This window comes from Salvelinus fontinalis, chromosome 23 (assembly GCF_029448725.1).
Source record: "Salvelinus fontinalis isolate EN_2023a chromosome 23, ASM2944872v1, whole genome shotgun sequence".
NCBI lineage: Eukaryota > Metazoa > Chordata > Actinopteri > Salmoniformes > Salmonidae > Salvelinus > Salvelinus fontinalis.
In genome coordinates, this window is record NC_074687.1 from 11,892,854 (window position 1) to 11,906,946 (window position 14,093).

Sequence of the window (14,093 nt, forward strand, 5' to 3'; positions counted from 1 at the left end):
CTGACACTATGGGCCTACAGGTGGTGTTCTGACACTATGGACCTACAGTCCCTGATAACAGGCTCACTGACACACACAATGAAGTAGGAGTAATTTGCAGACCACTGCCTTACCTTGGGGTAAGAGGGCACGTCACTCCGAGATGTCCGCTTCTTTTTGTCATCCAGGAAATGACTAAATTTCAAAGCAAGAAGCAAACAATAAATCAGACAGTATGTAACCTTATCAGACACCCTTAGGTTATTAATAACACTGTATTATGCGGAAAAATGAGCTTAACTAAATCCTTTAATAATTGTCCAACCTGATCCCATTGTTATGCCACTGATCTACCCTTAGCAAGAGAGTGAGATCTCTGAGGGGCGTTGTTAAAATTGAAGTATAATAATACCTGATCTAAATATATAACCTAATGAGCATGACCCTGGTTCTAAAGCCAAGCTAATGACTGACTGGGGAGGGGGGGGGGGGGGTTATTTTTGTCAATACTTCCTCTACTAACTTACACTAACTAGGAGCTCAGATAGGACTGTTCAAATATCAGATGCAGAAAACACCATTCAGGCATTGGACATCGTTATCAGGATTCAGGTCGCAGCGAGAGGTACACGTTCAAAGATGATGATGTAATAAGGTCACTAACGTGTTGTTCATGGACGGCATCTCCTCCCTGAGCTTCTTGATGTCGCTGTGACACTTCTCTATCTCCACCGCCTTCATCCCCTCCACTGCAGAGAGAGAGGAGAGAGAGGAGAGAGAGGGAGAGACACTATGAGAGAGAGACACTATGAGAGAGACACTATGAGAGAGAGAGAGAGAGGTTAATGTATTCTATGATACCAATAGTCTGGTGCAACACCTATTTCCTCCTTGTCTGACATCAGAACCACCTGTTCCAGGCCTTCTGTACTGTAAAAACTATTAATATGGACTACCTCTGGGGTCTATATCAGTCAGATGACCTTTTTGATAAACATGATGATGAGAAACCCTTATCAGGACTTTTTGGACTCATCGCCACATCTCTCATCTTTACTCCTTACACAGAAATGCATACAAAGCTCTCCTTCGCCCTCCACTTGGCAAATCTGTCTTTAACTCTAACCTCCTGATTCCTGCTTACAAGCAAAACAAATCTAAAATGTGAAGTACCAGTGACACATCCAATACAGAAGTTGTCCGATGAAGTGGATGCTAAGCTACAGGACTGTTTTGCTTAGCACAGCCTGGAATATGTCACTGGCTCCGGCAGTCTTGGTTCTCAGGGCATCTGCTTGGTTCTCAGGGCATCCGCTTGGATCTCAGGGCATCCGCTTGGTTCTCAGGGCATCCGCTTGGTTCTCAGGACATCCGCTTGGTTCTCAGGGCATCCGCTTGGTTCTCAGGGCATCCGCTTGGTTCTCAGGGCATCCGCTTGGTTCTCAGGGCATCCGCTTGGTTCTCAGGGCATCCGCTTGGTTCTCAGGGCATCCGCTTGGTTCTCAGGGCATCCGCTTGGTTCTCAGGGCATCCGCTTGGTTCTCAGGGCATCCGCTTGGTTCTCAGGGCATCCGCTTGGTTCTCAGGGCATCCGCTTGGTTCTCAGGGCATCCGCTTGGTTCTCAGGGCATCCGCTTGGTTCTCAGGGCATCCGCTTGGTTCTCAGGGCATCCGCTTGGTTCTCAGGGCATCCGCTTGGTTTTCAGGGCATCCGCTTGGTTCTCAGGGCATCCGCTTGGTTCTCAGGGCATCCGCTTGGTTCTCAGGGCATCCGCTTGGTTCTCAGGGCATCCGCTTGGTTCTCAGGGCAGCCGCTTGGTTCTCAGGACATCCGCTTGGTTCTCAGGGCATCCGCTTGGTTCTCAGGGCATCCGCTTGGTTCTCAGGGCATCCGCTTGGTTCTCAGGACATCCGCTTGGTTCTCAGGGCATCCGCTTGGTTCTCAGGACATCCGCTTGGTTCTCAGGGCATCCGCTTGGTTCTCAGGGCATCCGCTTGGTTCTCAGGGCATCCGCTTGGTTCTCAGGGCATCCGCTTGGTTCTCAGGGCAGCCGCTTGGTTCTCAGGGCTGCTTGGTTCTCAGGGCATCCGCTTGGTTCTCAGGACATCCGCTTGGTTCTCAGGACATCCGCTTGGTTCTCAGGGCTGCTTGGTTCTCAGGGCATCCGCTTGGTTCTCAGGGCATCCGCTTGGTTCTCAGGACATCCGCTTGGTTCTCAGGGCATCCGCTTGGTTCTCAGGACATCCGCTTGGTTCTCAGGGCATCCGCTTGGTTCTCAGGGCATCCGCTTGGTTCTCAGGGCATCCGCTTGGTTCTCAGGGCATCCGCTTGGTTCTCAGGGCAGCCGCTTGGTTCTCAGGGCTGCTTGGTTCTCAGGGCATCCGCTTGGTTCTCAGGACATCCGCTTGGTTCTCAGGACATCCGCTTGGTTCTCAGGGCTGCTTGGTTCTCAGGGCATCCGCTTGGTTCTCAGGACATCCGCTTGGTTCTCAGGGCATCCGCTTGGTTCTCAGGGCATCCGCTTGGTTCTCAGGGCATCCGCTTGGTTCTCAGGGCATCCGCTTGGTTCTCAGGGCATCCGCTTGGTTCTCAGGGCATCCGCTTGGTTCTCAGGGCATCCGCTTGGTTCTCAGGGCATCCGCTTGGTTCTCAGGGCATCCGCTTGGTTCTCAGGGCATCCGCTTGGTTCTCAGGGCATCCGCTTGGTTCTCAGGGCATCCGCTTGGTTCTCAGGGCATCCGCTTGGTTCTCAGGGCATCCGCTTGGTTCTCAGGGCATCCGCTTGGTTTTCAGGGCATCCGCTTGGTTCTCAGGGCATCCGCTTGGTTCTCAGGGCATCCGCTTGGTTCTCAGGGCATCCGCTTGGTTCTCAGGGCATCCGCTTGGTTCTCAGGGCAGCCGCTTGGTTCTCAGGACATCCGCTTGGTTCTCAGGGCATCCGCTTGGTTCTCAGGGCATCCGCTTGGTTCTCAGGGCATCCGCTTGGTTCTCAGGACATCCGCTTGGTTCTCAGGGCATCCGCTTGGTTCTCAGGACATCCGCTTGGTTCTCAGGGCATCCGCTTGGTTCTCAGGGCATCCGCTTGGTTCTCAGGGCATCCGCTTGGTTCTCAGGGCATCCGCTTGGTTCTCAGGGCAGCCGCTTGGTTCTCAGGGCTGCTTGGTTCTCAGGGCATCCGCTTGGTTCTCAGGACATCCGCTTGGTTCTCAGGACATCCGCTTGGTTCTCAGGGCTGCTTGGTTCTCAGGGCATCCGCTTGGTTCTCAGGGCATCCGCTTGGTTCTCAGGACATCCGCTTGGTTCTCAGGGCATCCGCTTGGTTCTCAGGACATCCGCTTGGTTCTCAGGGCATCCGCTTGGTTCTCAGGGCATCCGCTTGGTTCTCAGGGCATCCGCTTGGTTCTCAGGGCATCCGCTTGGTTCTCAGGGCAGCCGCTTGGTTCTCAGGGCTGCTTGGTTCTCAGGGCATCCGCTTGGTTCTCAGGACATCCGCTTGGTTCTCAGGACATCCGCTTGGTTCTCAGGGCTGCTTGGTTCTCAGGGCATCCGCTTGGTTCTCAGGGCATCCGCTTGGTTCTCAGGGCATCCGCTTGATTCTCAGGACATCCGCTTGGTTCTCAGGGCATCCGCTTGGTTCTCAGGGCAGCCGCTTGGTTCTCAGGGCTGCTTGGTTCTCAGGGCATCCGCTTGGTTCTCAGGACATCCGCTTGGTTCTCAGGACATCCGCTTGGTTCTCAGGGCTGCTTGGTTCTCAGGGCATCCGCTTGGTTCTCAGGGCATCCGCTTGGTTCTCAGGGCATCCGCTTGGTTCTCAGGGCATCCGCTTGGTTCTCAGGGCTGCTTGGTTCTCAGGGCATCCGCTTGGTTCTCAGGACATCGGCTTGGTTCTCAGGGCATCCGCTTGGTTCTCAGGGCATCCGCTTGATTCTCAGGGCATCCGCTTGGTTCTCAGGGCATCCGCTTGATTCTCAGAACATCCGCTTGGTTCTCAGGGCATCCGCTTGGTTCTCAGGGCAGCCGCTTGGTTCTCAGGGCTGCTTGGTTCTCAGGGCATCTGCTTGGTTCTCAGGACATCCGCTTGGTTCTCAGGACATCCGCTTGGTTCTCAGGGCTGCTTGGTTCTCAGGGCATCCGCTTGGTTCTCAGGGCATCCGCTTGGTTCTCAGGGCATCCGCTTGGTTCTCAGGGCATCCGCTTGGTTCTCAGGGCAGCCGCTTGGTTCTCAGGGCTGCTTGGTTCTCAGGGCATCCGCTTGGTTCTCAGGACATCCGCTTGGTTCTCAGGACATCCGCTTGGTTCTCAGGGCATCCGCTTGGTTCTCAGGGCATCCGCTTGGTTCTCAGGACATCCGCTTGGTTCTCAGGGCATCCGCTTGGTTCTCAGGGCATCCGCTTGGTTCTCAGGGCAGCCGCTTGGTTCTCAGGGCATCCGCTTGGTTCTCAGGACATCCGCTTGGTTCTCAGGACATCCGCTTGGTTCTCAGGGCTGCTTGGTTCTCAGGGCATCCGCTTGGTTCTCAGGGCATCCGCTTGGTTCTCAGGACATCCGCTTGGTTCTCAGGGCATCCGCTTGGTTCTCAGGGCATCCGCTTGGTTCTCAGGGCATCCGCTTGGTTCTCAGGGCATCCGCTTGGTTCTCAGGGCATCCGCTTGGTTCTCAGGGCAGCCGCTTGGTTCTCAGGGCATCCGCTTGGTTCTCAGGGCATCCGCTTGGTTCTCAGGGCATCCGCTTGGTTCTCAGGGCATCCGCTTGGTTCTCAGGGCATCCGCTTGGTTCTCAGGGCTGCTTGGTTCTCAGGACATCCGCTTGGTTCTCAGGGCATCCGCTTGGTTCTCAGGGCATCAGCTTGGTTCTCAGGACATCCGCTTGGTTCTCAGGGCATCCGCTTGGTTCTCAGGGCATCCGCTTGGTTCTCAGGGCATCCGCTTGGTTCTCAGGGCATCCGCTTGGTTCTCAGGGCATCCGCTTGGTTCTCAGGGCATCCGCTTGGTTCTCAGGGCATCCGCTTGGTTCTCAGGGCATCCGCCTGGTTCTCAGGACATCCGCTTGGTTCTCAGGACATCCGCTTGGTTCTCAGGACATCCGCTTGGTTCTCAGGGCTGCTTGGTTCTCAGGGCATCCGCTTGGTTCTCAGGGCATCCGCTTGGTTCTCAGGGCATCCGCTTGGTTCTCAGGGCATCCGCTTGGTTCTCAGGGCATCCGCTTGGTTCTCAGGGCATCCGCTTGGTTCTCAGGACATCCGCTTGGTTCTCAGGGCATCCGCTTGGTTCTCAGGGCATCCGCTTGGTTCTCAGGGCATCCGCTTGGTTCTCAGGACATCCGCTTGGTTCTCAGGACATCCGCTTGGTTCTCAGGACATCCGCTTGGTTCTCAGGGCATCCGCTTGGTTCTCAGGGCATCCGCTTGGTTCTCAGGGCATCCGCTTGGTTCTCAGGGCATCCGCTTGGTTCTCAGGGCAGCCGCTTGGTTCTCAGGGCTGCTTGGTTCTCAGGGCATCCGCTTGGTTCTCAGGACATCCGCTTGGTTCTCAGGACATCCGCTTGGTTCTCAGGGCTGCTTGGTTCTCAGGGCATCCGCTTGGTTCTCAGGGCATCCGCTTGGTTCTCAGGGCATCCGCTTGGTTCTCAGGGCATCCGCTTGATTCTCAGGACATCCGCTTGGTTCTCAGGGCATCCGCTTGGTTCTCAGGGCATCCGCTTGGTTCTCAGGGCAGCCGCTTGGTTCTCAGGGCTGCTTGGTTCTCAGGGCATCCGCTTGGTTCTCAGGACATCCGCTTGGTTCTCAGGACATCCGCTTGGTTCTCAGGGCATCCGCTTGGTTCTCAGGGCATCCGCTTGGTTCTCAGGGCATCCGCTTGGTTCTCAGGGCAGCCGCTTGGTTCTCAGGGCTGCTTGGTTCTCAGGGCATCCGCTTGGTTCTCAGGACATCCGCTTGGTTCTCAGGACATCCGCTTGGTTCTCAGGGCATCCGCTTGGTTCTCAGGGCATCCGCTTGGTTCTCAGGACATCCGCTTGGTTCTCAGGGCATCCGCTTGGTTCTCAGGGCAGCCGCTTGGTTCTCAGGGCTGCTTGGTTCTCAGGGCATCCGCTTGGTTCTCAGGACATCCGCTTGGTTCTCAGGACATCCGCTTGGTTCTCAGGGCATCCGCTTGGTTCTCAGGACATCCGCTTGGTTCTCAGGGCATCCGCTTGGTTCTCAGGGCATCCGCTTGGTTCTCAGGGCATCCGCTTGGTTCTCAGGGCATCCGCTTGGTTCTCAGGACATCCGCTTGGTTCTCAGGGCATCCGCTTGGTTCTCAGGGCATCCGCTTGGTTCTCAGGACATCCGCTTGGTTCTCAGGGCATCCGCTTGGTTCTCAGGACATCCGCTTGGTTCTCAGGGCATCCGCTTGGTTCTCAGGACATCCGCTTGGTTCTCAGGACATCCGCTTGGTTCTCAGGGCATCCGCTTGGTTCTCAGGACATCCGCTTGGTTCTCAGGGCATCCGCTTGGTTCTCAGGGCATCCGCTTGGTTCTCAGGACATCCGCTTGGTTCTCAGGGCATCCGCTTGGTTCTCAGGGCATCCGCTTGGTTCTCAGGACATCCGCTTGGTTCTCAGGGCATCTGCTTGGTTCTCAGGACATCTGCTTGGTTCTCAGGGCATCCGCTTGGTTCTCAGGGCATCTGCTTGGTTCTCAGGACATCCGCGCGCCAGGCATTCCAGGTGTGGTAAACTCTTAGACACTTACCCAGAAAGACTCGCAACTGTACTCGCTGCCAAAGATGATTCTACAAAGTATTGACCCAGGAGTGTGAATAATTATGTAAATTAGATATTTAATTTTCAATAAATTTGCAAACAATTACAAAAACATGTTTTCACTTTGTCATTATGGGGTATTGTGTGTTGATGGGTGAGAAAAAAACAACATTGAATCCATTTTGAATTCAGGCTGTAACACAACAAAATGTGTTATAAGTCAAGGGGTATGAATACTTTCTGAAGGCACTGTATCCCAACCAGAAGCCATGGATTACAGGAAACATCCACACTGAGCTAAAGGCTAGAGCTGGACCGGGACACAAGTGTTGGTCCCATGTTTCATGAGCTGAAATAAAAGATCCCAGAAAAGTTCCATGTGACCCTGGGTCTCGACACTGCCCTGTGCAACTGGGTCCTGGATTTTCTGATGGGCCGCCCCCAGGTGGTGAGGGTAAGAAACAACAACTACCCCCCTCTGAGCCTCAACACTGGGGCCCCACAAGGGTGCGTTCTCAGCCCTCTCCTGTACTCCCTGTTCACCCACGACTGTGTGGCCATGCACTCCTCCAACTCAATCATCAAGTTTGCAGACGACACTACAGTGGTAGTCTTGATAACCAACAACGACGAGACGGCCTACAGGGAGGAGGTGAGGGCCCTCGGAGTGTGGTGTCAGGAAAATAACCTCACACTCAACGTCAACAAAACAAAGGACATGATCGTGGACTTCAGGAAACAGCAGAGGGAGCTCCCCCCTATCCACATCGACGAGACAGTAGTGGAGAAGGTGGAAAGCTTTAAGTTCCTCGGTGTACACATCACAGACAAACTGAAATGGTCCACCCACACAGACAGTGTGGTGAAGAAGGCGCAACAGCGCCTTTTCAACCTCAGGAGTCTGAAGCAATTTGGCTTGTCACCGAGAAAACTCACAAACTTTTACAAATGCACAATCGAGAGCATCCTGTCGGGCTGTATCACAGCCTGGTATGACAACTGCTCCGCCTAACACCGTAAGGCTCTCCAGAGGGTAGTGAGGTCTGCACAACGCATCCCCGGGGGCAAACTACCTGCCCTCCAGAAGACCTACACCACACGATGTCACAGGAAGGCCAAAAAGATCATCAAGGACAACAACCACCCGAGCCACTGCCTGTTCACCCCGCTATCATCCAGAAGGCGAGGTCAGTACAGGTGCATCAAAGCTGGGACCGAGAGACTGAAAAACAGCTTCTATCTCAAGGCCATCAGACTGTTAAACATCCATCACTAACATTGAGTGGCTGCTGCCAATATACTGACTCAACTCTCTAGCCACTTTAATAATTCATAATTGGATGTAATAAATGTATCACTAGTCACTTCAAACAATGCCACTTTATATAATGTTTACATACCCTACATTACTCATCTCATATGTATATACTGTACTCTATACCATCAACTGCATCTTGCCTATGCCGTTCGGCCATCACTCATTCATATATTTTTATGCACATATTCTTATTCATCCCTTTACACCTGTGTGTATAAGGTAGTTGTTGTGAAATTGTTAGATTACTTGTTAGATATTAATGCACTGTCGGAACTAGAAGCACAAGCATTTCGCTACACCCACATTAACATCTGCTGTATGTGACCAATAAAATTTGATTTGATTTGCACAAAAAGCTTACTTCTCTTAAATGTTGTGTACAAATTAGTTTACAAACCTGTTAGTGTGCATTTCTCCTTTGCCAAGATAATCCATCCACCTGACAAGTGTGGCATATCAAGAAGCTGATGAAACAGCATGATCATTACACAGTTGCAGCTTGTGCTGGGAACAATAAAAGGCTACTCTAAACTGTGCAGTTTTGTCAAACAACACAAAGCCACAGTTGTTTCAAGTTTTTGAGGGAGTGTGCAAATGGCATGCTGACTGCAGGATTGGTCACCAGAGCTGTTGCCAAATCATTCTATCTACATTCCACTACCAAAAGTCTTCTCCAACGTGGTTTTAGATAATTTGGCAATACGTCCCAACTGGCCTCACAACTGCAGACCACGTGTGAGAGCAGTTTCGTGTTGTGAACAGATTGCCCCATGGTGGCAGTGGGGTTATGGTATGGGAAGGCATAAGCTACGGACAACGAACACAATTGCATTTTATCTATGACAATTTGAATGCACAGAGATACCGTGACGAGATCCTGAGGCCCATTGTCGTGCCATTCATCCTCCGCCATCACCTCATGTTTCAGCGTGATAATGCAGGGCCCCATGATGTAAAAATCTGTACACAATTCCTGGAAGCTGAACATGTCCTGTATACTCACCAGACATGTCACCCATTGAGTATGTTTGGGATACTCTGGATTGACGTGTACGACAGCGTGTTCCAGTTCAGCCAATATCCAGCTACTTCGTACAGCCATTGAAGAAGAGTGGGACAACATTCCACAGGCCACAATCAACAGCCTGATCAACTCTATGAGAAGGAGATGTGTCGTGCTGCATGAGGCAAATGGTGGTCACACAAGATACTGACTGGTTTTCTGATCCACGCCCCTACCTTTTTTTTAAGTATCTGTGACCAACAGAAGCATACCTGTATTCTGAGTCATGTGAAATCCATAGATTAGGTGCTAATATTTTTATTTTCTTCAATTGACTGATTTCCTTATATGAACTATAACTCAGTAAAATCTTTGAAATTGCTGCATGTTGCGTTTATATTTTTGTTCGGTATACATCGACTCTGATGCTCGTAGGATATGGCAGGGCTTGCAGACTATCACGGATTACAAATGGAAACCTAGCTGCGGGCTGCCCAGTGACCTAAGTCTACCAAACGAGCTAAATGCCTTCTATGCTCGCTTCGTGGCAAGCAACACTGAGCCATGCATGAGAGCACCAGCTGTTCTAGATGACTGTGTGATCACGCTCTCTGTAGCCGATGTGAGTAAGACCGTTAAACATGGTTAACATTCACATGGCTCCAAGGCCAGATGGATTACCAGGACACATACACAGAGCATGCGCTGACCAGCTGGCAATTGTCTTCACTGACATTTTCAACCTCTTCCTGACCCAGTCTGTAATACCTACATGTTTCAAGCAGACCACCATAGTCCCTTAGGTTACCTTGGCGTTCTTGTGCTGTCTAAATGACTATCGCCCCGTACCACTCACATATGTAGCCATGATATGCTTTGAAAGGCTGGACCCAATCCAATTCGCATACCGGCCCAACAGATCAACAGATGACAAAATCTCTATTGCACTCCACACTGCTCTCTCCCACCTGGACATGAGGAACATGCTGTTCATTGACTACAGCTCAGCGTTTAACACCATAGTGTCCTCCAAGCTCATCACTAAACTAAGGACCCTGGAACTGAATACCTCCCTCAACAACTGGATCCCGGACTTGCTGACAGGCCGCTCCCAGGTGGTGAGGGTAGGCAACAACACATCCGCCATTCTGACCCTCAACACCGGGGGCCACTCAGGGGTGCCTGCTTAGTCCCCTCTTGTACTCCCTGTTCACCCACGACTGCAAGGCTACGCACGACTCCAACACCATCATTAAGTTTACTGAAGATACAACTGCACCCTTTAGAGCATCTTGAATGGCTGCATCACCATGGCAACTGCTTGGCATCCGACCACAGGGCACTATAGAGGGTGGTGCCTACAGCCCAGCACATCACTGGGGGCCAAGCTCTGTGCCATCCAGGGCCTCTATAGAAGGCGGTGTCAGAGGAAGGCCCTAAAAATTTTTAAAGACTCCAGCCACCCAAGTCATAGACTGTTCACTCTGCTCCAGGGTTGGCACATCGGTCTAAGGCACTGCATCTCAGTGCAAGAAGCGTCACTTCAGTCCCTGGTTCGAATCCAGGCTGTATCACATCCGGCCGTGATTTGGAGTCCCATAGGGCGGGGCACAATTGGCCCAGCGTTGTCCAGGTTAGGCCGGGGTAGGCCGTCATTGTAAATAAGAATGTCCTTAACTGACTTGCCCAGTTAAATAAAGGTTAAATAAAAAATATATATATATTAAATACTGCATGGCAAGCGGTACCGATGCACCAAGTCTGGAACCAACAGGACCCTGAACAGCTTCTACACCCAAAGCCATTTGACTGCTAGTTAGCTACCTGGACCATCTGCTTTGATCCTTATTACACACACTGCTGCTACTGTTTATCTATCCTGTTGCCTAGTCACTTTCATCCTAGTTATATGCACATTGTCTCAGTACTGGTACCCCGTGTATAAAGCCAAGTTATCGTTTCTCATTGTGTATTTATTATTACGTCTTATTACTTTTCTATTATTGCTCTATTTTCTTTCTCTCTGCATTGTTGGGAAGGACCTGTAAGTAATCATTTCGCTGTTAGTCTACACCTGTTGTTTACGAAGCATGTCACAAATAACATTTGATTTGAATTGAATTTGTACTCTCTGGCTAGAATTCAATCAAAGTGCATTAGGGTTTTTCTGCACTGTGCTTTTCTGCAATGCAAATTGTTCTGCGATGCGCCCCTGCAAATTGTGTTTGATAGAAGCATGTCCCAAGTAATCTCGTCCTCAGCCGTCTCTCTCGAACCTGGGGACAAGGTTATGTCCCGAGTAGATAAAGAAATCCCTGAATCAATGTCTTTTATTGACGCCTCTCCAACTCCCAGTAGTATATGTAGCCATTAGGCTGACCTCTTGGGGGAGAAAACAAAAAATAATGGAGAGCAAGGGGAGGATGAATCTTTGTGGACTGAGAACTCAGTCTCCATGGGAGACCCGTCCGCTCGTACGTCGTTTCCGTAACAACCGTGGGGTCGCCACTGTGACAGAGGTCAGAGAAGGTTGTTATGAGGACACTGGACCATTATGTGTTAAAGTGTGTATTAATGTAATGCTGCCTGTCAGTGTACATCATTTGCCTGTTAGCAGCTGCTGGCTTGTTTCCTGTTGACGAAGGTGTCATCGTGAAATCTGCTGTTTGTAGTTCAGAATGTGGGGGATGAAAGGGTGAATTGAGTCGGGAAATCTCACACACACACATATAAACACACACATGCATTCACACATGCACGTACTCACACACAATTTCACAATGGTTTAAATCTGGGTTCAGGGTGTTCCCACCAAAGACCTCGAGGCAGTCAGTCCAACCAGAACAAACACCACACGGCCATGACAGTAGCAGTACTTTACAGTGAAGGACGACGATGTAATGATTAAAGATTGATTACTGATTAAATGTTCCCACTGGACGGCACAGCGAGGCTGGGCCACCGTGTGTGTATGGAACAAATTGTGACAGAACAGCTGAAGGCCGTAGAGGGCTCAGAAACAGTACGGTGCAACAACAACAACATCTACTACCAGGACTTAACTGGAATGAAGCATAACAAGCCATCTTTATCGATTTTATTTTAAAGCCTTGTTTACAATGTGATTACAGACAATTAATACATTAAATCAAAGAAAAGCCTGTGAGCATAGCGTAGGACAGTGTGTAAACTAACTTCCTGGCACACAACAAAAAACGGACAGAAAGAGATTAAAATGGGCAGAACTAGAAAGCAGCAGTAGCTTTAACTATAGGGTCAAGGACAGCTAGCATAGCCTTGATTTAGCTAACCTCTGTTATTATGGTGTTTAGTGGAGGGTAGCCATGTCAAGGCTACAGCTAGCGTTGTGTACGTCTAAGACAATGCATATCTCCCACTAATTCCATGGTATTTCTATGTGAATTTTGCATGTTCGATGTACCGGCGGAAAAACACGAGTCCAGAAGCCTGTTAAACTATAGTAGAGAACATAGCTAGTACCATGTGACTTAGTTAACTTCTCTAATCTATAGCCTAGACCAGTGTTTCTCAACCCTGGTCCTCCAGTACCCCCAACAAGCACACCTGATTCAATTTGTCAACTAGTCAGCAAGCCCTCAATGAGGGGTGTCTGTCCAGCGCTACAACAACAATGTGTACTGTTGGGGTAACTGGAGGACCAGGGTTGGGAAACACTGGTCTAGACAAAAGGAGAATAATAGGGGTGTCACGTTGGTATAAATGGATCGGGAGACAGGTGCAGGAATGCGTAATAGGGGATTTTATTGATCCAAATTACAGCGTGCCGTGTAATGGCCGGGGACGAAAACAAAAAGCACGGAACAAAACACAGAGTTGAAACCCAAACAAAAGAGCGAGGAGTACCTCAAATAAATAAATGGGGCGAGACACGAAAACACAAGTACACAATGATACAACACGGGACGAGACCCATAATCATTTGCACAATAACACAAAACACGCAGCACAGAAGCTGAAACAATCCATAGCTACTCACACAATCAAACAGACATTGGAACAGTAAATCAACAGCCCAATGGTGAACCAAAGGGCACACTTATACAATTACTAATCAGTGAGAAATGGGCACCAGGTGTACGTAATCAACAGTTCAGTTCCTAGAGGCCGGTGACTTAGACCTCTGAAATAGTACCGGAGGGATCCGTGACAAGGGGAATGGACTCTAGAGAATGTATGATGTCAGAGGCAGGCATCTACCTGATATGTCAGTCTATTGTGTTACACAACAGGACTAAAAGATCAAATTAAAGACCGAGATTCAGTAAGTTAGTGGACGGCTTTGTTTGTAAGACAATTTGAAATGTCAAAATCACTGTATAACAACCACTAGACACAAGTAAGTTTTAAAGCTGAACAAAGTTGCATAGCTAAATAGCTCAAGACAAAACTGAAACACTCAACAAAGAGCTGCAGTTAGTTTCAGAGTGGGTGGCAAGGAATAAGTTAGCCCTAAATATTTCTAAAACTAAAAACATTGTATTTGGAACAAAACACCCCCTAAACCATAAACCTCACCTAAATCGTGTAATAAATAATGTGGAAATTGAGCAAGTTGAGATGACTAAACTGCTTGGAGTAACCCTAGATTGTAAACTGTCATGGTCAAAACATATTGATGCAGTAGTAGCTAAGATGGGGAGAAGTCTGTCTATAATGAAGTGATACTCTGCCTTCTTAACAGCACTATCAACAAGGCAGGTCCTACAGGCCCTAGTTTTGTCGCAACTTGACTACTGTTCAGCCGTGTGGTCAGGTGCCACAAAAAAGGACTTAGGAAAATTGCAATTGGCTCAGAACAGGGCAGCACGGCTGGCCCTTGGATGTACACAGAGAGCTAATATTAATAATATGCATGCCAATCTCTCCTGGCTGAAAGTGGAGTGGACTTCATCACTACTTGTATTTATGACAGGTATTGACATGCTGAATGCACTGAGCTGTCTGTCTAAACTACTGGCACACAGCTCGGACACCCATGCATACCCCACAAGACATGCCACAAGAGGTCTC

General features: G+C 50.0%; 1 protein-coding gene across 2 annotated transcripts in view; it reads right to left on the bottom strand.

Moving 5' to 3' along the window:
• The window catches only part of LOC129820858 (high affinity cGMP-specific 3',5'-cyclic phosphodiesterase 9A-like), a 66,614-nt gene that overhangs the window by 28,936 nt on the left and 23,585 nt on the right, over window positions 1-14,093 (bottom strand). For both annotated transcript variants that reach the window (XM_055877902.1, XM_055877903.1), the window contains 2 exons: window positions 644-728; window positions 114-174 (listed from right to left, as the gene is read on the bottom strand). In XM_055877902.1, coding sequence (XP_055733877.1) covers window positions 114-174; window positions 644-728 — 146 coding nt within the window. The remainder of the gene's footprint in view (window positions 1-113; window positions 175-643; window positions 729-14,093) is intronic.